The sequence below is a fragment of the Cloeon dipterum genome, chromosome 3 (genome assembly GCF_949628265.1).
Source record: "Cloeon dipterum chromosome 3, ieCloDipt1.1, whole genome shotgun sequence".
Taxonomy (NCBI): domain Eukaryota; kingdom Metazoa; phylum Arthropoda; class Insecta; order Ephemeroptera; family Baetidae; genus Cloeon; species Cloeon dipterum.
In genome coordinates this window covers 681,870-703,287 of record NC_088788.1, presented here as the reverse complement: position 1 = coordinate 703,287, position 21,418 = coordinate 681,870, and the positions used below count along the sequence as shown (strand labels likewise).

Genomic DNA, 21,418 nt, shown 5'->3' with positions numbered 1-21,418 from the left:
AACATCTTCGTCATCTGCTTCACCGCATCGTTTCTGTATGATTACTTGGAGGCATTGCAAAAATCTTGATAAAGAGCAAAGATTACTAACCACACTATGTATAAAGATGTAAATTGCATTTAGGTTAGATTTTAAAGCAAGTCATCTAAGGGATTGTGCTTGTGCATGTAAATATATAACAACATAATCGAATGCATTATGATTATGTACATGAAACTAATCCTTTTTGTCTTAAAGTATGTACACACTTTTTTATACGTAAAAAGTACGCATAATGCACCTAAAATACATACCAAAATAGGGAATTTAAAAAAAAATGAAGACTTGCAGTCACGCTACAGGAAATGATTAGTGTACGTGACTGAGATTTAGACACATTCCCGCAATTTCCCGCCATGCAGCGAATGTACAAACACTTTCCAACTTGCCTCGAAAAGATTTGATTAAAACCTCCGTCTCGTACATAAATAATCTACATTATCCTGACAGCATGTCTTCGTTTCTCATAAGGATTTTTTTAAACCTTTTGTTTCGATACCGGCACCGGCAATCGCTGTGCCAAAACCAGCGATTGCTTAAATGTATGCATTTTCTTACATACATGAATTTATTCGAGCGCAGTTGCAAAGTTTTAGCGAAAGTAATGTGTACATACATTGAAAGAGTATGTAAGAATTTTCATCCGTAATGCAACTAGATAAAATACAAATACCAAAAGATATATAACCCTTAAAAACATGCAGTCACGATAAAGCAAATGATTCACGCACGAGACCGAGAGTTGAAACAAATCTATGCAATAAGGCAATAAATAAGTTATCTAGTAGGAAATTTAGGGAACATTGTGTAGTTACGCTGCTCGGCGGGAAATTGACAAATACGCGCGCTAAGATGACTGTGTCGAAATGCAGTGGTTTTCCGTTTAATGTGCTTTGCTTTAGATTCCAATTGTCGGCGGAAAAAAGAGGAAAAATGCGGATGAGGGACAGACGCAAAACATACAGACCAGCGGCTTCAGGCGTTCAGGCCCTGCTCAGATTTCAGAGTTCAGACTCGTGTTTTTCAGTCAAGTGGTGCTGGCGAGGCGGCGGCGGCGGCGATGCATTCGTGTTTGTCGTCCTTGCCCCTCTTTTCGTCAGTGTTCGTGTGTTTGGTTTGCCCAGGCCTCAGGCACTCCAGGTCCAGGCAGTCTCTGTTCCCGCCAATTCAGCAGCGGCAGCAGCAGCTCTCGGACCTCTGACCAGCTGGACCAGCAGCAGCAAATTCTTCGCTGCTTAGATTACAATCAGCGGAAAAATGAAAATTCCGCTACCAGCCGACGGAGGCGAAGGGGCAGCAGAATGATGGAATGGAGAGCAGCGCCTACAACCCAACACATTTTATCCCGGATACACTGATTGTGAGTCATTTTTCGGAATCGCACTAACAAATTGATTGTGGGCTAATTATTGTCAGTGCAAAATTAAGTCCGATTTTGCACTCTCCTTTGCTTTCCACACTAAAATAGCGCAGGGATTTCCTACCGCTTGGGCATAAGAGACACACGTCGCGAAATATGTACTTTTACCAGTGCGGGCGTAGACTTGACCTTGACACTCCACTCCAATTCCTATACGAAAATCTGAAAACAGAGCAGAGCAACTCATATTCACATCGGCACAGAATCCAGAAAGACATTGCAAACATCATTTTGAGAAAATTAAGAAAAATACCGACTGTCTGATTTCTTGATCCGTGTTTATTGTTTTTTTTTCAAGTTGCATTTTTAGCAACTTTTTCGAGCAACGATACATATCTGTGTGATGTCGTTTCCTTAGCATTTAACTAAATCAAATTTGTAATTTAATTTAAATTTAATAATTTTAAAAGACACACAGATACATACCTGAACTTTTTGTATGTTCAACTTTTTCCACATAAATTATTTTCTACCTATTATTTAATTTCATAATATTCATTATTATTATTTTTTTTAATTTGATAATTCAAAAAGCTATAAGAAGAGCCGTACATTGCGACTCTTTCGAGCGAGTTAAACGATGAATCTGTGTGATGCAAATTCCCAGCCACCAAACGAGTCAAATTTGCAAGATTGGCCGCGGTTTGAACGTTGGAACACTTAATCACACTATTATCTAACCCTCTCGCTCGCTCGAAAAAGTAGCAAAAATGCTCTAAACCAGCAGAATTGAAATTTAAAAAAAAAACGAATTGAACTCTGAGGAAAGATATATTGATTTAGTTGAATCAGCCTTAATACAGCGTGATAACAAGGCACCAGAGAGCGGCGCCGCTTTTGAGTTGCTACTTTAAATAATCAACGTGCGTCCAAGAGCACAAATTTTGTAAACTCGCCCAATATGAGAACATAATTTAAACATGGTACTTACTCACAATCAGTGCTGAAATTCAGCCATCTGTTGGAGTGTCCGGGGTCCTCGGTGGCCGCCTGATGGCCGCAGGGCGCCTCCGAGGCCAAAGGTCTCGTCTGCACTCTACTGCGACATATTAAGAAAGACAAAGAATTTTCGCAAAACTCCCCAATTTTGACCCCGTAAAACCGGTCTGAAAAACCTTTATTTTCGAGAGTCCGTCCAGTGCATTCTGAATTTGCAGGGAAAATCTGCCGCGAAAGAATTTCTCCTTTGAGAATAACATTCGCGTGTTAAAATAGCCGCGCGCGGCTGCGGGATCTAATCGCAAACTCCGAAAGACACAACTCTTTTGGAAAGGCGCGCGGTGCCAATGTGCAGTTTGTGCCGTTGCTCGTCGCTGTCGCTTGCAAAAAGGCCGCAAGTTTTCATTTTTTGCTAAAAATCGCCATAATTCGCGTATGGGCTGGAGTTGTTTCGAACTCGGTTTGGCATCCTTTGACACCGAAATAAACAGCTAAGAGTCGAAAAACTGACCAAAAATCGAAAGGGCAATCGATTATGGCCAAAATGCGAGTTTTCAGCACGTATCTCTCATTGGCTCATTTTTAATCTTCCATTGGCTTTAGAAACGTTTCCCATGTTTGCCGATAATTAAATTCTAAGCCGCCTGCTGCTGCTTATTCTTCGCTTGCACGCTTTTTTCCTCGTATTTTGTTAACCAAATTTGGCTCGACGGTTGATCCAGTGCGAGAATTTAAAAAAAATCAGAACGAACAAATGGCAATGATAATTTGTGTGATACACTTTCGTCCGAGAGTAAGCGGTGGTCCACCAGACTCACATAAAGGCCGCTTATTAAGCCCACGAAACAATTAATTAATATCCTAATCTTTTTTCAACTTCAAATTATAACACGGCTCCTATCACCCCAATCGGACCTAGCCAGTGTTAGAAATGTTACTATAGTGAAATTGCGCGCATCGATTGGGTACCATTGACGCCCCCTTGGCCCCCATCTGAAATCGGAGACCCCCAAAATAGCAACTTATTTGGATTTATTTTTCCTTAACATTTTCCCATGTCACCCGTGAGGTACGCGATCTTCTACCAACTTTCCAATGAACATTATTTGTGTTTGCCCACAGGTAAGCGCAACACTTTTCCCCGCGCTAATCACTCGAGAATTAATTACCATCGATTCCCACATGCTTTAAATTAAATATCTTCCAACATATTTTGAAAACACCGAATTTAAAACAATAAAAATACAAAATTGGCACCTCTCTAGCATTTAAAGGCTCGAATGGGGGTCTCGGTGAACTTGGGAGTCCAAAGATCTTTTGGAAGTCCACGGTAAACGTTGACCGGTCCAACGAGGCCTTTTTGGAAGGGCGCAAAGATTGCTACGATCGACCCAGAGCACCGTTTGGTATTTGAAGACCCGGCTTGACGAAGACCCCGCACGAAACAGGAATGCATCGCATTCCACGCGACCGACCCACCCCTTCCGGCAGCAAACGCGCCCCCTCACCCTCAGTGTGTCCAAAGTCCCCTCCCCCCACCCCGTTTCGCAGCTTTGGACACGCAGAGAGATGTCGGAAACGCTTTGTTGCCGGCTTTGAGGGCGAGTGCTCGCGTGGAAACGCCGGCGTCTAACAAGATCTGCAGGGAGTCCGGCGTCTGTAGCTTAGTATCTGAACACAGCCAACCAAATTCAGCATGCGGATGCCAGAGAAGCGCCTAAAATACTTTATTCAGAGAAAAAACTGGCAACAATTTTTGCCTCAGTTCGACATTGCTTAAAGCATTGGAAGAAATTTAAAAATTAGCCGCGCGCGGCAGCTGATTCGATATTAATCCGGTTTACCTGCGCTTATTATAATTAAAACATTTTATTTTTCGGCTATTAAATTCGGCTGGTCAGTATGAGAAAATAGACACCTAAATCCGCCAAGTAATGCGCTCGAGTTAATCGCAAAATACTGCCAACAATCGAGTTATTGCACTACACGTGCAACAGGTTAAAATTTTTAATTTAAAAATTTTCCAACCGATTATCAAAAGCGCAACACCAAATTATCAAACATTAAAAACACCATTTTCGATTATTTAGCGGGCCGAATTCGGCCGCTGGTTCGGTCACAGCGTCGGTGTCAGTATGAGAAAAAATTAACACCGCTAAATCCATCAAGCGATTCTTTAGTTCAATATTTCTCGGCCGCTGAACGCGTCATGTAGAGCAAAAATCGCAACAACGATCGAATTACAAAATTAAAACCAACGCAGAGGGTTGATGACCTTTTGCATATAGCGACAGCGGCACAGGCACAGTGTGCAATTGTACGTATATATTTATTGCACCGAAACGCGCAAAAACACCAGTCGGCAGGTCGAATTTAGCCGGCGAGTCGGCCACAACGTCGGCCGCGATAAAATGAGTCGAAATAACCCCAATGCGAGAACATTTTTGGCGGGAAACTAATTCACATGCGAGAATTCTCTAAATTAGCCCAAAATTAATATAATTTAAACAGGTATATGCACTTACTCTGTGCTTCCTCACAATCAGTGGCGGGTCGGCCGCGGTCCTCGGTGGCCGCCTGATGGCCGCAGGCTGCCTCCCAGCTCGCTCAGTCACACCGCAGTCCGCATAATTCAACTCGTCACGGTGCTTTTTCGTCCGCTCGCTGCAGGCAACAAGCGAGAGCACAAAAATTAGACAATTGAGGCTGATTAATCATATCAACCCATTTTTAGACACGCGAAAACATCATTTTAGGCCAATTGACAGGCTGTAGATCCGAATTCAGCCAAAAAAAAAGAGAAAAAATTCGCACCTAATGTTAACCGTTTTCTGACCCTCCATTGACCCGCATTCATGTACATACGTGCACACATAATAACAGCGAATTCGACCTATCGGCCAGCCATCGGGCCAACGAGTCGGCCGCATTGTCGCCCGCGGCACCTGCGTCAAAATGATACCAAAAAAGAAAATAGAAATTCGATTAATGGTTCGCGAGATAATGACAAAATTCTTGGCCGGAAAAACAATTCTCACGCGCGAATTCCTTCAAATCACCGAAATGTAACAGCATGAAGCATGTACATACTCACAATCAGAGTGGAAATTGAAGCCATCAGTTGGTGTGGCCGCCAGCCGTTGGCCTCTGTGGCCGCCAAGTGGCCGCAGGCCGCCGCCCAGAACGCTCAACGCCGGCTGCAGAGCAGCAGGCAGCAGTGCTTGAGAGTGCCAATGCACTCAATGCAGTTGCAGTGCACCGCTCGCACTCTCACTCGTCCGTTGCAAGCTTCATGCAATTCGCATGCGCGCTAGAGCCTGGTGCCTGGTTGTTCAGCAGCTGAGGACGCGGGAAAGGAATTTATCGCATTCACAGCTCCGAATTCGCGTGCTGCGAAAAGAACGCAATGAATGTTAAAAGGGGGAGTGATACTGACTTTTTATTTAGAGAAAAATTATATTACATATACATGAACAGACCGTTTTTTTTTTCAAATATATTCTTCTGGCCAATGCCACAAAATCCAATTTTTTTAATTTATCGGTTACGCCCCCTTTTTGAGCAAGGGATGTTAAAATTGCTTCCATGGTGAGAACAAATATGACAATTTATTATTGTGAAAATGTTAAAAATAAATTCATAAATTAAAGTTTGTCGAGTATATTAATTTTTTGAAACTTCCACTATCTGGCCCGATTAAAAATAAAAATTTCTGGCCACATGCGACTTGACTCATATTTTTTATTCTAGCCTTACCACTAAATAATGCAAATATTTGATTTCGCAGATCCTAAAGCAGACCAGAGAAGTGTTGCGCCACAGGAAATGCTATATATTATCCGAGAAAAAAGAATGCAAGTGTCACGGAAGAGGGGGGGGGGGCGAGCAGGACGTCCAGCAACCAACAATGTTGAGCAAAACCAGCAGACAGCTCTGAAAAGCCAAGAGAAGATGACGACTCTAATTCGGGAAAGAAGAACAAAAATGGCATTAAATGGGAGAGTGTGGCGCAGAAAAAGACCAAGAGGAAGACCCAAAAATGTACTGCCCTCAACGTTCCTACTTGGAGGCAGCATCGAAGATCCGCTCAATCTGTCGAGCCTGCAGGACGAAGAAACCAATAAGTTAGTTTTATTTTGTTTTAAATTTTATCAAAACAGACCACAAAATTTCTTTTTTTTAAGAATTTCTGGCAGGCAAATATTAAAAGTAACATGTGGGTTTTTGCGTATGTTTGGAGTTTGCAAAGTTTTTTTATTTAAAAATTTCTTAACGACACACGCAGTCAATGGACATTCGAATTTATTTAAGGTCGCGCGACTCAAGAATTCATTCGGAAATTCCTCATTCGACTACAGAAAAATAAAACTTATAAAAAGACAGAATACAAATTTTGTTACTAGCAAGACAAATTATCAAAGTGATTATTTTCGTTAAAAAATTAAAAGAATTAGATCAGGAAAAATTTAAAATATGCCTCGAGCGTCGTAAAAAATGTTAGAGGACGGATAATATCAGTCTTTTTGACAAAATTCCAAAAATTCTTGACGAAGTGAGCGATTCGAATGATCTTAACAATTTGCACTCTCCATAGACAAAGCGCATTTCCAACGCTCAGATTTTCTGTGAAGTTGTATGAACCCTTAGTGTTCGAAGGCGCCAACAGATGGCGCCACCGTAGACTTTGGCAATAAATTTAATTTTAAGGAACTTCCGCTACAATTTCAGACTCAATTCTGCCACTGTCCATTCTTCATTAAATTTTCTCTCTTTTGACGTGCTGAAATCAGTCCAGCCATTCGCTGTAGAAACGTTGAAAGAGATTTTAAATTAAAAAAAATAGTTTTTCTCGATTCTACTGCGATTTGCTGAACCGATTTTGGTTTTCAGCAAGTCAAAAGAAAGAAAATTAAGTGAAAAATGCACAGTAGATGAAATCCCAGCGGAAATGCCTTAAATTATACGGTGGCGCCAGCTGTTGGCGGCTTTTAACACTAAAGACTCTTGAAGTTGCGCAGAAAAGAGCCATTTATTTATTTTTATTATCTTGCCGTGACAATATCAAAGTTTCCTATTCAAATGGCCTTCAAATGAATAAAAATTGATTCATTTTAGGAGGATGAACGCAGTGACGCCGAGAGTATCTCCACCACTACCGACACCACCACATCGATACGAAAAGATCAAGGTGCCTCAACTTGACCCTACAGACCCTCTGCAGCTGTTGAGCGGTGGTTGTAGCAAGAAGAAAAAGAAGAGGAAGCGTAAGGCCCAGCCGCCAGTCGGCGGGCCCAACGCCAAGGTTGCCAAGCTAATGGAAATGCCGCAGGTGGACTGCACCGGCCGCCGGAAGCGAAAGACGAGTATTAAGGCTCACTTTGCATTTTCCGAGATCGTAAGCCCTGCCGCGCCACAGTCTGGAACAGAACGCAAGAGGAAAATTACTGCCGCAAGCATCGCTGCTGTCGTTGAAAAAAAGTATTCTTCCGACTATCGGTACGGCAACTACGACCGCTACTATTTCTATCGCGACAAGATTTACGGCCCTGGAGATCCCAGAATCAGGTGCGCTCTCGTTTACTTTTTTTAACTAAAATGATGTTAAAAGTTTTCCGGCTTTGTCCCTTTTTTCCATGATAGTTACTTATGTATATTTTTTAAATATATGTAATTTACCAGTTGTAGAAACCCTTAGTGTTCGAAGCCACGAACAGATGGCGCCACCGTATACTTTCTTAATAAATTTAATTTTAAGGCACTTCCGCTGCAATTCCAGGCTCAAACCTGCCTAGCTGTGCTGAAAATTTTCTTTCTTTTGCCGCGCTGAAAACCAAAATCAGTCCAGCCATTCGCCGTAGAATCGTTGAAATAAATTTTAAATTTCAACAAATATTTTCCAACGTTTCTACGGCGATTGGCTGAACCGATTTTGGTTTTCAGCACGTCAAAAGAAAGTAAATTAAGTGAAGAATGCACAATTAGCAGGATTGAGTCTGAAATCGCAGCGGAAGTACCTTAAAATCGAAAGTATACGGTGGCGCCATCTGTTTGCGGCTTCGAGTTTATAATACAAATTGGCCTGAAAAATCCAGAAAGGCTCATTAATAATTTCCGTCAATTTTCCAAACCAATTTAACTTTTTTTAGAAAATTTTAAAAATATAAACCTGTATAAAATTTGATGAATAAATGTGACTGATCATTATTTTACAGGCTACTTAATCCAGAAATGTTCGAAGGCAAGGACGTGCTTGACATCGGATGCAACTCTGGCGAACTGACGATTGTGATGGCCTTGTTTGGTGCGAAATCAGTCGTCGGCTTGGACATCGACGCTGACCTGATCAAGCAGGCCACAAAGAATCAAAGACTTTTCTTGAAAGGAAAGAGGTGCATTGCTTTGGACGAGAGCAAGGAATTGGAGTTACGGGCGAGCAATCCCACTCTCACAAACGTGACCTTTGTCTCCGTGAGTATCGACATTCACAGGTTCAAATTGGTTTGTTGCCACGTACTTTTAACAAGGGGATGAAAAGACCCTTCAGCTGGTCTAGGGGGGTCTCTTGATGCTCGCTAGACCAACTCGACGGCACGAGACTCTACAAAGACCGCTCTCAACAAACGTTCCGAAAAGGAAATAAATAACTGCGGGAGCTGAGCAGCGTCTGGGGAATAAAAGTTAATACCGCACAAAAGAGGCAACATTATAAAATGCTTTTCAACAACAAGTCATCTTTACAATATAATATATTTGTATTGCCCCTTTTCAAATATTTAGTTGTTGTGAATTGTGTAGAGATGACAACAATAACTAGATAGGGGACAATGAAATGTTTGCGTTCCTTAAACCGATTTTTGTCAGCATCTCGGGATTTAGCCGTTAGTACAGTATAAAAGGCACACCATTCGACTCGTCTTAACCTCCCCTAGATAGTTGATGGGTTTAGGGGATGATCGGATTACCCGCATCAACCCCCAATAAGCCTTCTTTTATCTACTTCCGCGGCACAAATTGACGATAGGGAAAATGTGATAAATATACTAGCTCTTTATTTTTAACCATTTTACTCTGTTTTAATGGTAAAAAGGGTAGTTTGGGGTGTATTTTTGTTAATTGATTAGAGTTGTGATTGGTTAAAAATTTTGCTGAAATTGATTTTTATCGTTTTTGCAGTGCACGGGGTGGAAGGGGGTGAAGGTTTACCACCCCTAAAACCCTTTGGCTATCTAGGGCAATTTGAGACGAGGTGAACGGTGGGTTGTTTTTAAAGTTCTAACTGTTAGAACCCGAGATTAAGCGTCAGCAATATTGCCTGAAAATGAAATTTTTCAACTTTTTGCCAACATTGTAATCACCAAATCTCGTGTTCTAATTGTCAGAATTGCAAAAATTAACCACCGTTTGACTCGTATCAACCTCCCCTAGACAACCAAAAGGTTTTGGGGGTGACCAACCCTCTTCCCCTTCCACCCCATGCATTGCAAAAAAGATAAAAATCACTTTCAGCAATTTTTTTTGTTATTTCAGGGGAACTACGTTTTGAAGGAAGACAGCATGGTGAATAAAGAAAAGCAGAAATTTGATGTGATCACCTGTCTGAGAGTGACAAAGTGGATCCAGCTGAATTACGGAGATGCCGGACTGAAACGCTCATTCAGACGCATGTTTGCGCAGCTACGGCCGGGCGGCGTGCTCTACCTTGAGACACAGCCGCTCAGCAGTTACGCCCGCAAGAAAAATATCAACGTAAGTGTCAGAATTTGACTTAAATTCGCCAGTTTTATAATCCCTTGGTGTTCGAAGCTTCCAACAGATGGTGCCACCGTAATACTTTGGAAATAAATTTAATTTTAAGCCACTTCCGCTGCGATTTCAAGACTGAATTCTGCCGCTGTGCATTCTGTACTTAATTTTCTTTCCTTTGACGTGCTGAAAACCAAAATCAGTTTAGCCATTCGCCGTAGAATCGTTGGAAAAGATTTTTACATTTCAAAAAGTAGTGTTTCACGTTTCTACGGCGAATTGCTTTACTGATTTTGGTTTTCAGCACGTCTAGAGAAATTAAATTAAGTGAAGAATGCGTAATTAGCAGGATTGAGTCTGAAATCGCAGCGGAAATGCATTGAAATTAAAATTTTAAGAAAGTATATGGTAGCGCCATCTGTTGGCCGCTTCGAACACAACTGGTCAATTACGACATCAGAGATGAAAATGACAAAATAGGGTCGGACAGTTTTTTTTTAATACTTTATTTCTGACATGACAATCATGACAGAAATTTAACCTGACTTGACCTTATTAAAACTATTGAATTTCTTGGAACTTAAAAATACGTTTGAATTTTATCTAGAGTACAAATTTTCCATAATTTCCAGATCCAAACGTTGGAGAACTACAAGGAGATGCAGCTCTACCCAAATTCGTTTTTCGAGTTCCTGCTGCAGGATGTGGGATTTTCGGCGCTAACTGTGATCTCGACGCCGTCACATATTAATAATCATGGCTCCTATAATACGAAAATCTACAAGTTAACGAAAGATGAATGGGCTGTCAGCCGCCACACAATATAAAAGAGTAGAGCTTTAATTAAACTCAGTCCACTGCCGTGAATCTGCTTCTGTCCCGATACAACAACCAAAATTCGTGTGATCGCTCAAATTTTAATCATTATTGAAATGATCAAATTTTTTAAAAGTTCTAGAGAAGATGTAACCAAACTGCACACGCGCTAAAACGTCGGCGGCGCCACACTGGAATAAATACAGGAAAAAAAATTATTTTCATTTTGTATCACTTTCCAATTTTAGTGACATTTGATTAGTCAAAAAAAAATATTTTTCCAACTTGGATGCTTTTACAGGGTATTCAAAATCTTTCTGTTGCTCTCTAAACTATAAAGTCCCTTCATTCCGATTTTAAAACATTTTTAATTAATTCTCCAATAATTTTAATTTTATTTCAAGCGATGTTGAAAGAAGCCTTATTCGTACCAAAGGTCAAAATTAATATTTAGAGTATGTGTATTTGTCTAACAATAATACTGGTCCCCACTTAGCGTTACATATTCGTATATATAGCTTCTCAATCAGTTTAGTGAGGCAGTTCAATATTCCACTTGAGCCTCTGCTGAGCAGTTCGATTTCCGTCCTCTCTGCAAACCACTCGATTCCTATCCTAAATTATTCCAAGATGTTTTCGGAGCAGCTTTTGAACAACCTGTGGATCGCGACTTATGTCTTGTTCGTGCCGATCGCCCTCATAGTAGTAATCGTCGAGCTGATTTTCTGTGGAGTGATCAACGACGGATCAACTATGGAAGATGAATTGAATCGACGCCGTAGGTAAGATTAATTAAATTCACTTCCGCTCGAATGGAAATTCACATTTTGTTTAATCTTTTTCGTACTCAGGAGAAAGCAAATTTTGTTGCGGGCCCTTGGTGATGAAAATCAGCTAGCACAGGAAAAGGACTCAACACTTTTGGTGATTTTATCTAATTTTATTTTGATTTATTTTTAAATTGTCTTTCACAGCAAGAGGAAATCGATGACACGGAAGAAGACCTGGACAGTAAAGACATAAATATATCCATGGCATTTTTCTGCTCTAGCGTGGCCTTGTTTCTTTTCGGGGTTGTTTCTTTGATTTGCTTGTTGTCCGCTATTGCCATAATGACCACTTGTAACTACTTGTTCCCTGATGCCCAAATTAATATCTTTAACTGAACAGATTTGCCGATTGTGAAGGCAACTATATTTTGATTTTTGTTTTGCCTTTTGACAACAATCGATGTTCAAATCAGAACAAGTAATTTAGTTTTAAATAAACTTGACGAAGAATAACATTCTTGATTTTAATTGTATTTAGTGCTGTCCTTCCTTTTATTTGTTATTCTCTGGGCAATTAATTGCATTTATTGCAGCAACACTATATGTTTACACAAATTTTCCTTTACAAAACAATACATATGTTTGGTGATAATCAACAAATAATAAGTTCGATGCTTTTGTCTGATTCAGAAATCCCAGTGGAACATTTTCCTCTATAGAGTCGATGATAATTATTTCATTTCACAGGTTTATGACAGTTTAGGACTCTCCGTTCATATGGACTAGGCAAGAGTCCAATTTAATCTAATACGCAGTCAAGGGTTTGTTGCCCGACTCGTCAGCAATAGACTTATTTGTGTCCCCTATTGAGTGTAAACGAGGAGCTTGACATGATTCTAACTCCACTAACTCCTTAATACTTTAACAATACCAATTCCCTGGCCACCCACAGGCGCGACACTCTATTCAACAATAATACACATTCAACAAAAGGAGCAAAACACACACACCTGCGCGCCAGACCGGTCAGCAAGCGTACTGACAGATCAAAGGCCTGAAGCAGCCTGCGAGCCGACCCCTGCCCCCCGCCGCGCTTACAAACATACAAATATACTTGTCACAAAATCTGCGGGGTAGCAGAAAGAATTATTTTAGAGGGCGATTAATTATTTTTTCTGTCTAAATTTATGAAAAAAACAGGCTATATTTTTTCAACCTTTGACTGGCATTTTTACAGGCTGAAAACTACCCTCGTCGTGTCCATTATTATTGTTATTTCCATAACATACAAGTCGTGGCGGCCGGGCATTTAACAATAGGTCGCGATTACATCAGAGAGTGTGTTTAGAACGCGCGAGCGGTAATTGCAGGCATCAACGTCGTTGCGTGGCTCGTCTCTGCGGCTGAGGCTGATGACCATCGCGGGCAGACAACCAACCGACCGACGACTCAAGGGTGAAATTAAAACTCGGCCAATGGGCCGCGACATCAGCAATTAGCTGAGTGTTGGTTCGCCTTTTAAATATGTATATACATATTTGAATAAAGCAGCCCACGCACCAAGCGCGGCACATGAGGCGCAAAAAGCTCGCGCCGGCCACCTTCTGTAATGCAACCAATTAAATTTAATTTTAATTTTTAAGTTTTTAAAGAACTACAAAAATTGAAACGTATTTGCACTGAAAATCATAGAAATGAATTAAATGAATAAAAAAGATTTTTTTCTGAGAAAAAATAGCAGTGCTAAGTTAAAATTGGAACGGGCGCATCGCGACGACTACGGTCTGTTTTATCGATTTTTTGCTAGCTTTGTAGCCCTTTTTCATCTGTATATAACCTATGACATTGCATTTTACATGTATATTAACTTAGATAAAAATAAACAAATATATAATTTAAAAGCTTTTCAAATCTAGAAAAATATAAAAATGAATTTTCAAATGAGTTTATTAATTTTTTGGTTCGATTAAATGTAATTTAATTGAGTTACCATTTGAAAACATGATGCTCATTACAAAATTATCCTGGGAACCGATCGATAATTTCGCATTTCAAGCTCATTTGCATAACTAATCACCACAATTAGAAGTGGAAAAAAGGATAATTTTCTTTCCCGCTCTCGCCAACTCGGAGTCGAGGCAAAATTCGGCCAGTCGAACGGTGGAGAGAAATTTGCTCAAGAGAAAAAAACTGGAAATTTAACCAGCTTTCTGAATGTAGGCAGTTTTAGTTGCTACTTAAAACTGGTGAATTTTAATCAGGCCAAACACACACCCCTCTAAAAAATCTGGAATTTTTGAAGATATAAAAAATTACTTGAAAGACTCAAAAGTAATATTTTTTATCTCCTCACTTTTAAATTTTCATCATTTTTCGCACCCTGGAAACAATTATTAATTTCCTTTGCTCAAAAAAGAGGGCTTAAAACCTGTAAAATTCGAAAAATTGGATTTTGCGGCACTTTAAGTCAGAGGTTTATGAAAAAAGTTGGTCGAATTTTCATGTTATATATTTTAAAATTAAAAACACTAATCCACTTTTCGTTCAAAAGAAAGAGATCTATAATTGTTTGTTTAAATCACCCCTTCCTCTTCCCCATTTAAATATGTTCACTATCTGTGCAACAGAAAGGCAATTTTTTTCTCTGTCACGATGTCCTCTGCTTCGTGTTTTTCTTTCATTTCGGTTGAGAAATATTTTCTTCTGCCCCAAAGTTGCTGATAATGAAACGCTATTCAATTTAAACTATATTTTGTGTATGTCAACATGTTTACGCAGCGCTCGTCCCTCTCAACAAAGGGCTATGTGGGTGGTTTCAAAGTGAAAATGACCAGCAATGCTTTTCATGCCCGATCGATAATCCGACAGACAGCGATTTGACCCTCTTCAAATCTGACTGTTCACGCGGCATATTATATCAATTATTATTTGATCTTTTATTATCATTTCTTGGCTCCACAAATGTTTGGTCAGCAAGCTGCGCAACGACGACAAGCTTGGGGGAGTAAATAACTTTTTGTTTACGCATCAAACGCTTGACCATCGTCGTTCCCGGAGTCTCGCAAGAATCACAATCACGTGTATGCGAGATGATAATGACGTGATTGCCTCTCCCCGGCCGTTGTGCCGATTTGGAATGCCACGCTAGCTCTTCTTTGTTGGGCACAGACCCATGCCGAGATGACATATCTCGGGGCGTATAATAAAGAGTGGAATGAACTAAACAGATGAATAAAATAGAAATAATAAGGAATATGTGGCGATGATGAGAACGATCATCCCACTCGGCGAAGGGTTAACATCCTGATACCGCGGGGACCATGGTGCACTGCCGGCTAGTTGGCTTTCCCTCTAACCAGGGAGACGCGGCGATGTATTTACAAATGTAGCAATTTTTCGAATTATCTTGCATTATTTGATTCATGATTTCTCCCAATGCAACTCTGCGTGGCATATATACGATTTTTACTCACAATCAACATTTACTTTAATATATCGACGTTCGAAAAACGGGTAGATTATACATTTATACGCATAAAAGCTGACTATTTATAGACGATCAGCAATTTTTGAATCGTTGTTTTTTTTCTTCATTTTTTCCTCTCGAATTCGCGCCTGAAACTGAATTCCTGCCGCAATTTTGTACGCAGCCGTGCAGAGCGAGCGTGGACCGCGTTCGGACACGCGTCGGCGTCAGTTGGGGCACAGCCGCACATTTCACTCTGTCTCCCCAGCCGTCGGTGACGGCGTCGTCGCCGGCTGAGAGCCCACGGCCGATCTTGCAGCAAATGGGCTAAAGTCTGGCGATTCAGACGTACATGAACCTGGACCACAGCAACCGCGCGGATCAGCACAATGAAGAGCGACACAGCCGTAAGATTGCTGGTCGAGAACGTGCGGTCTGGGCCTTGCGCCAAGCTGAGTTCACTAGTGCGTGTATAAAAAAAGTTGCGCGTCGCAACTGCACCAGCAGCAGCGCGCGTGTATAAACTTTTTAAGCATCTTTTGTGCCCCTAAGTCGCTCACTTATTTTGCAGTTAGTGCGCATAACAAGGGGGATAAAAATGGGGTATACAAGGCGCATGTTATTAAATTTGCTGCCGCCAGCGCGTTGCTTTTGAAGACAAACAATATGCGCGCGAGCGAGGCGCACTGTGCCAAATATAATGCCCAATCGTTTGTCATCTTTTGCGACGAAACCCACTCTCCCTCTTGTGCACACAAAATCGAGATTTATCAGCATTAGGCTGATTAATTCACCGCGAGACGCACGGCGGCTGCCGTGCGAAATCTCATATCGGCGGCGGCCCATTCAATATGTAGAAAAGTAATAATAATATTAAAAATCGCTGCCGACGCGAGCTAGCGAGCGAGCGAGTGAGGAAAAGCGGCTGTTTGCCTTTTTGAGTGCACGGCCAGAAAGAAAGTCAACAAAACTGTGAATATGATTGATGACGCGCGGATATGTATATCCCCAAATGAATGATATGCCGGCGAGAGATGTGCGAAAGGCCCATAACCAGATTACGCCCTTGGCGCGTCGGAGCCGGCCGCCGCCGCCGGGCATTACGATTTTCTGACCGACCAGTTTTTCTGCGGCCGAGCATGTACACACACACCCGGCCAGTGAGAGGGTGGCTTGTGCGGCAAAGGTGTAAAGCTCACTCTCACACTTTCGCCCTATCCAATTTGCACGCCAGCGTGTGTGTTGCAAACGAGTTAGGCGCGCTGTTGGTATATGCAAATAACTAGAGCGAAATCAAAAAGCACAGAACAGGTCAAAGCACAAAATGAAAAATACAAAAAAATGATGACATCAGGACGGCATAATTCGGTTATTCAAATTATCAACAGTAAAAAGCCAATTTTCTAAATAATTTTGTTTGACTTCGTTTCTCTTCATTGCCATTTTTCCAATTGTTTTATTGTTTGGGAGGAAAATTACTAATGTAAAAGAAGTGGAGCTCAATTTCCAGAAGGCAAAGAGGGGATCTAAACTGCAAAATTCTGAAACCTATATTTTTACTTTCCTTAAGAATTGCCGAACAATTTAAAATTTGCCCCGAGTGAAGATTAAAGTGGAACGATACAGGGCAACAATTGAAAATTATTTGAATTGTTGGATGCCATAAACAATTGATCGATAAACAATTTGTTCAACAATTTGCGGTAGGGAAATTTACCTCATAATTCGCACACAGTTGGGTAGACTGTGACAAGAGGGCTTGGAATGAAGTGAAGACTGTTAAATTTAAAACGCGCCTTTTTGACTAGAAAAAATTGATTAAATTTGTCTTCTCTCATTTTCAATGTTTGCAATCCATTTGGAGTTTAAAATCATCAGAAATTTTTGCGACGAGCCAAAAACCTACGACATACACTATTTAAATGTATCGATCCTCTTTCTGCAAAAGCAGTTTGGACCGGTAATTGTTCCTTCTGTCTGCTGTTCTCTCATTCACGTTTGCGGGCAGCCGATGACCAGCCAATTGGGCGAAAGAGTTGAATGGCGCGGCGGGTCCTATCATTCGCCTTCGAGCGGAGACAATTTGCATTTTACAAGGGCGGCAAAAGCAGGCATCGGTCGGTTCGCCATAAAATAAAAATAAATTTGGGTATAATTGCTGGTGGCGGACAAACGCCAAAAAAAGGCCTTCTCCATCAGTCAAGCGCGCAATTTAGACCCCTGCGCGGTGTTAAATTCTGGTACCGCATCCGCACTAGGGTTGGGCATATCAACGTTGATATATCAAAGTTGATATATTTCAAATATCATATCAATCTCAAGCCTGATATTTGATATATCATATCAGGCTGATATTGATATCTAAGTCGGATATCAAGGTTGATATCAGTTGACATTTTTGACCGACAGATGGCACTTTTCATGCCGGTTTTCGCATAAAAGTTTAGGATCAAACTGTACTTTCCATCCCCAAACATGGGCGTAGCCGATATTGAAGTTTTCGCATTGCACAAAGGCGCGAAAAATGTCTCAGCTGATCGATCACAGATGATCTATCAGCTGTGGTCAGCTTATAGTAGCTTTTGCAATGAATAAAAATTAAATTAAATTGTTTGTTAACAATGGTCAGCAACGTCAGGTAGGTCAGGTTAAACCCTGACAACAATAAAGGCCACACACGCCAGCTGATCGGTCACAGATGGCAGTACCACATTATTTACTTGTTGAATTAAAATGATATGTAATAAATTGTTTGTAAACAATGAATTTTGATTTGAATGGTGAATAATTAAGAACTAATATTGTAACTAATCCAATCAAAATGTGTACAAATAACGCGAATAATATTGCGAACATTGCTCTGCTGATGGCATAGCCCCAAATTACAAATTGAAATACTTAATACAAAACAGCTACGGTTTAAGGTAATTTCATTCTGATTTCTCTTATGTGTATCTATTAAACTCAATTATTTAATACCAGACGAAGGTTGAAGAGCACATATGATGTGGAGAAAAACACCCCAATATTTTAATTTGAAGAAAAATTTACGCTCTCACATTATCAGCTGTTATTGTAAACATCAAACTTAAAAATTAATTTTAAAATGGCACAATTAAACTATATTTTATTAATTACCTAATGATAGCTATTAATTAATTAATTAGACACCCATGTGGCGGGAAGGGGGGAAGGGAAAGCAGCCAGATGCAAATTTTGGCGCCATATGGTGGGATCCGACACACCCCCTTATCAAACATCTGTTTTAAAGGCGCGCAATATTTAAATTATTTGAATACTCATCACATGACTGCGGAAACCCGCCATTTTTCAAAAGTTTTCTTATTTAACCGATATTTATGAAAAAAATCGGTGAAAAATGCTTTAAAAATCGGTTTTTAAGCCTTTTAAATAGCCATAACCGGTTTAAGTTCGTCCAGCAGCCATTTTTTGATCATCTGGAAGTGAAAACCGCTACTTTCTTTAAATGAAAATATCTTTTCTAACAATTCCATGGCGAATAGCTGGACTGATTTTGTGTCAGCACGTCTAAAGAAATAATTCCACAAGCAGAAGTACAGCAGCAGAATTGAGTCAGAAATCATGGTGGAAATTGCCTTAAAATCGAACGCCTACACGTGACTTCGAACACAAATGAATTTTACCAAACTGGTGTAAACAATTAGATTTTTCCGTATACGATTTTATATTTTGTTAAAAAGATTTTATTGGAAACCATATTAAAGAGGAAATGAAGTAGGAATATAGAAGTGAGGAAATTAAAAAAAATGATACCATAATTGGCAGGGTAACAAGAATTCCAGGTCATCGTCGTTCCTTTTCCTTTGATCGAAGGATCACCACATTGATTCCTGAGATGGCTTATTTTTTGTTAACTTATCCAAATTAACTATGATTCTCAAAATTAATGTTAGATTCCGTAATAAATTATTTTAGATTGTTTTTTTTAAATATTCTTGAACTTTAAAAAAAATTGGAAAAAATTTAACTTATTAAAGAAAAGTGAAAAGAAAATTTTAAAACATTATAGTTGAAAAATGTGATTTTATGGATTTTATCATGTTTTCTTTTGTGACAAAATTTGGATGCGAAACATTTTGCGGTTTTACGCAGTAAACCACAACCACACCGCAACCGCCACTTTCGACACCAAAACTGCGATTTTTTGCGGTTTTGGTGTGCGGTTTGCGGTTTTTCAACACCACACCGCACACCGCGCAGGGGTCTATTGTGCTTCTCTGAGCTCCGATTAGTGTGCGCAGGTGTCGCTACTGTCGCCTGCCATCTCAGCTGCCAATGCCAAGCACGGAGCATGGCTGTGACGTCAGAGGGAGACGCTTGCGCAGTAGCAAACTAAAGTTTCAAGTGATTTGCGCGCCAAAGCAATGTGCGCTTCTTGCTTTACGCCTCTACTCATCATTTTTCGATCGGAAAAATGATTAACGCCACCTATTTCAACCATAGGAACATACAAAAATGTGCAAAACGTCGTTAAGAATCAAAAAACAAGATTTTATATCAATAAGGGGTTTTCCAACATGTCGTGCCGGTTGCCTAGCTCGATATGCTGACTGAGAGAGCCGTCACATAATTGAATCGTGAAGCAGCGTTGCAGGAATTATCGGTTAATGTATTAATTGATTCAAAATTGATTCAGAAAAAGCAGCGCTAATTACATCGAGGTAGCGAAACGTGGAATTAATTACTCATGTGGGCCATCGTTTGCATTAATTGAGTCGGTCATCTGGCGCAAGCTGTTCTCGTTCGTTCAGTTCGCAAACGTGAATGCAAAGTCAGCGACAAATGAATTAATTATGTGTGGCTCGATTCGGGCACAACGATGACACGCTCTCGTTGTTTGAAATGCTCTGTTTGCTCGCCGCGAGACTTGTTTTGCAATGCACACTAAATGAAAACCAGACGTCACGCTCTAATTAGAGATTTTTACCATACATGCCTACAATTCTTGCAAAATATTATTAAAAAATAACCTAAAATTTCTGTTTCAGCTCACACTGGGATTCAATCAATCGGTGAGTAAACGCAATTTTTAATATTTGAAGTTGCCAGGATGGTTTTTGGTATTTGTGTTTCATGTCACGCGGTAATGAAAGGCAATAACCTATTTTATGTTTGTCAGCGAGCCGAGAGTTTGCAGGGTTTAATTAAAATGTTTATGCGTGGATAGCTGAAAAATCAGAAAATGGAAACTAAAATTGATCGCCTGCAGTGTCGCAAAGCTAAAGAGATTATTTCTGATCAAATATTGAGAATTAATTCAACTATTACAAAATTGGCTTGGAAAAGGTCTTTAAATTGATCAGCACAACGAATATTTTTGTTGTTAATTCTTTAAAAACAGCTGTTTAGCCCGGTAATTGGCAAATTGAACGTTAAATGGCACATCAGAATGATGGAAATGTAACAAAATGCGTGTTATAAATCTGGCAATTTTATTTTTTTGCGTTCTGTTCAGTTTAAATTATTGGCTCTTCCGGGAAATAGTTTTTCAGCAAATTTAAAACGATTTTTGATCAAGCGCAAACTCGTTCCTCTCATGTAATTCCATAAAAAACGCCAATTTAAATTTAATTCCGATAAAATTTCACAGACTGACATAGGAGTAGCAATTGATTTCCACATTCCCAAACAAAAAAGACGAGAAACAAGACACCGTTTCGTCGGAAACCCTGCTACCAGTTTTCATCAGAGAATAGGATTTCCACGTTTGCAAGGGCTGACCGCTGGGTGGGTGGTTGGGTGGGCGCAAGGCAATCTCTCTTTAAAATGCTCCCTTGAAACGGCGGCGGCGTGCTGTGAGAGCTCTCATTTCAATTAGTTAGCGCGCAGTTTTGAATTAGCCGCGGGCCACGAGCGTCAGTGAGCCGGCATAATTATGCAGCGCCCACAAGCACCATTCCACATTCCACATACAATTCAGCTCTATTTTTGTGCCCCTGCCGCGAGATAATAAAATGCCTTATCTCTCGCGCCCGCTTTTAATTAATTAGAGCGCTAATTGCGGCCCGCGCGCGCGCGCATTTCGTCGCTTTTCCGCGCTTTTCGGTGAATAAGTCGCCGGCCGCTAATCACAATCCGTTGATGAGGTGCGAGCCAGCGTTGCAGAAAAAAACCTGCGTTGGATTTAATAAGAGCGTGCTGCCTCTCTGCTTTTCGTTATTTAAATTTTCTTCCTTCTTCTTT

The 21,418-nt window shown here is 40.4% G+C and overlaps 1 protein-coding gene across 1 annotated transcript; it reads left to right on the top strand.

Moving 5' to 3' along the window:
- The first annotated feature begins 6,356 nt into the window (after nucleotides 1-6,356).
- Nucleotides 6,357-10,994, top strand: LOC135940685 (7SK snRNA methylphosphate capping enzyme-like). Its single transcript, XM_065485679.1, has 5 exons — nucleotides 6,357-6,522; nucleotides 7,514-7,963; nucleotides 8,611-8,866; nucleotides 9,926-10,144; nucleotides 10,774-10,994. The coding sequence occupies exons 1-5, from the start codon at nucleotides 6,383-6,385 to the stop codon at nucleotides 10,966-10,968; spliced, it is 1,260 nt and encodes a 419-aa protein (XP_065341751.1). The 5' UTR covers nucleotides 6,357-6,382; the 3' UTR covers nucleotides 10,969-10,994.
- Nucleotides 10,995-21,418: the final 10,424 nt, after the last annotated feature.

Bases quoted from the DNA above. Each gene is read 5' to 3' on its own strand.
- LOC135940685 (XM_065485679.1), top strand. From the start codon at position 6,383: ATGGCATTAAATGGGAGAGTGTGGCGCAGAAAAAGACCAAGAGGAAGA. The intron at 6,523-7,513 runs GTTAGTTTTATT...GATTCATTTTAG, and splicing joins CAGGACGAAGAAACCAATAA to GAGGATGAACGCAGTGACGC. The intron at 10,145-10,773 runs GTAAGTGTCAGA...CATAATTTCCAG, and splicing joins CCCGCAAGAAAAATATCAAC to ATCCAAACGTTGGAGAACTA.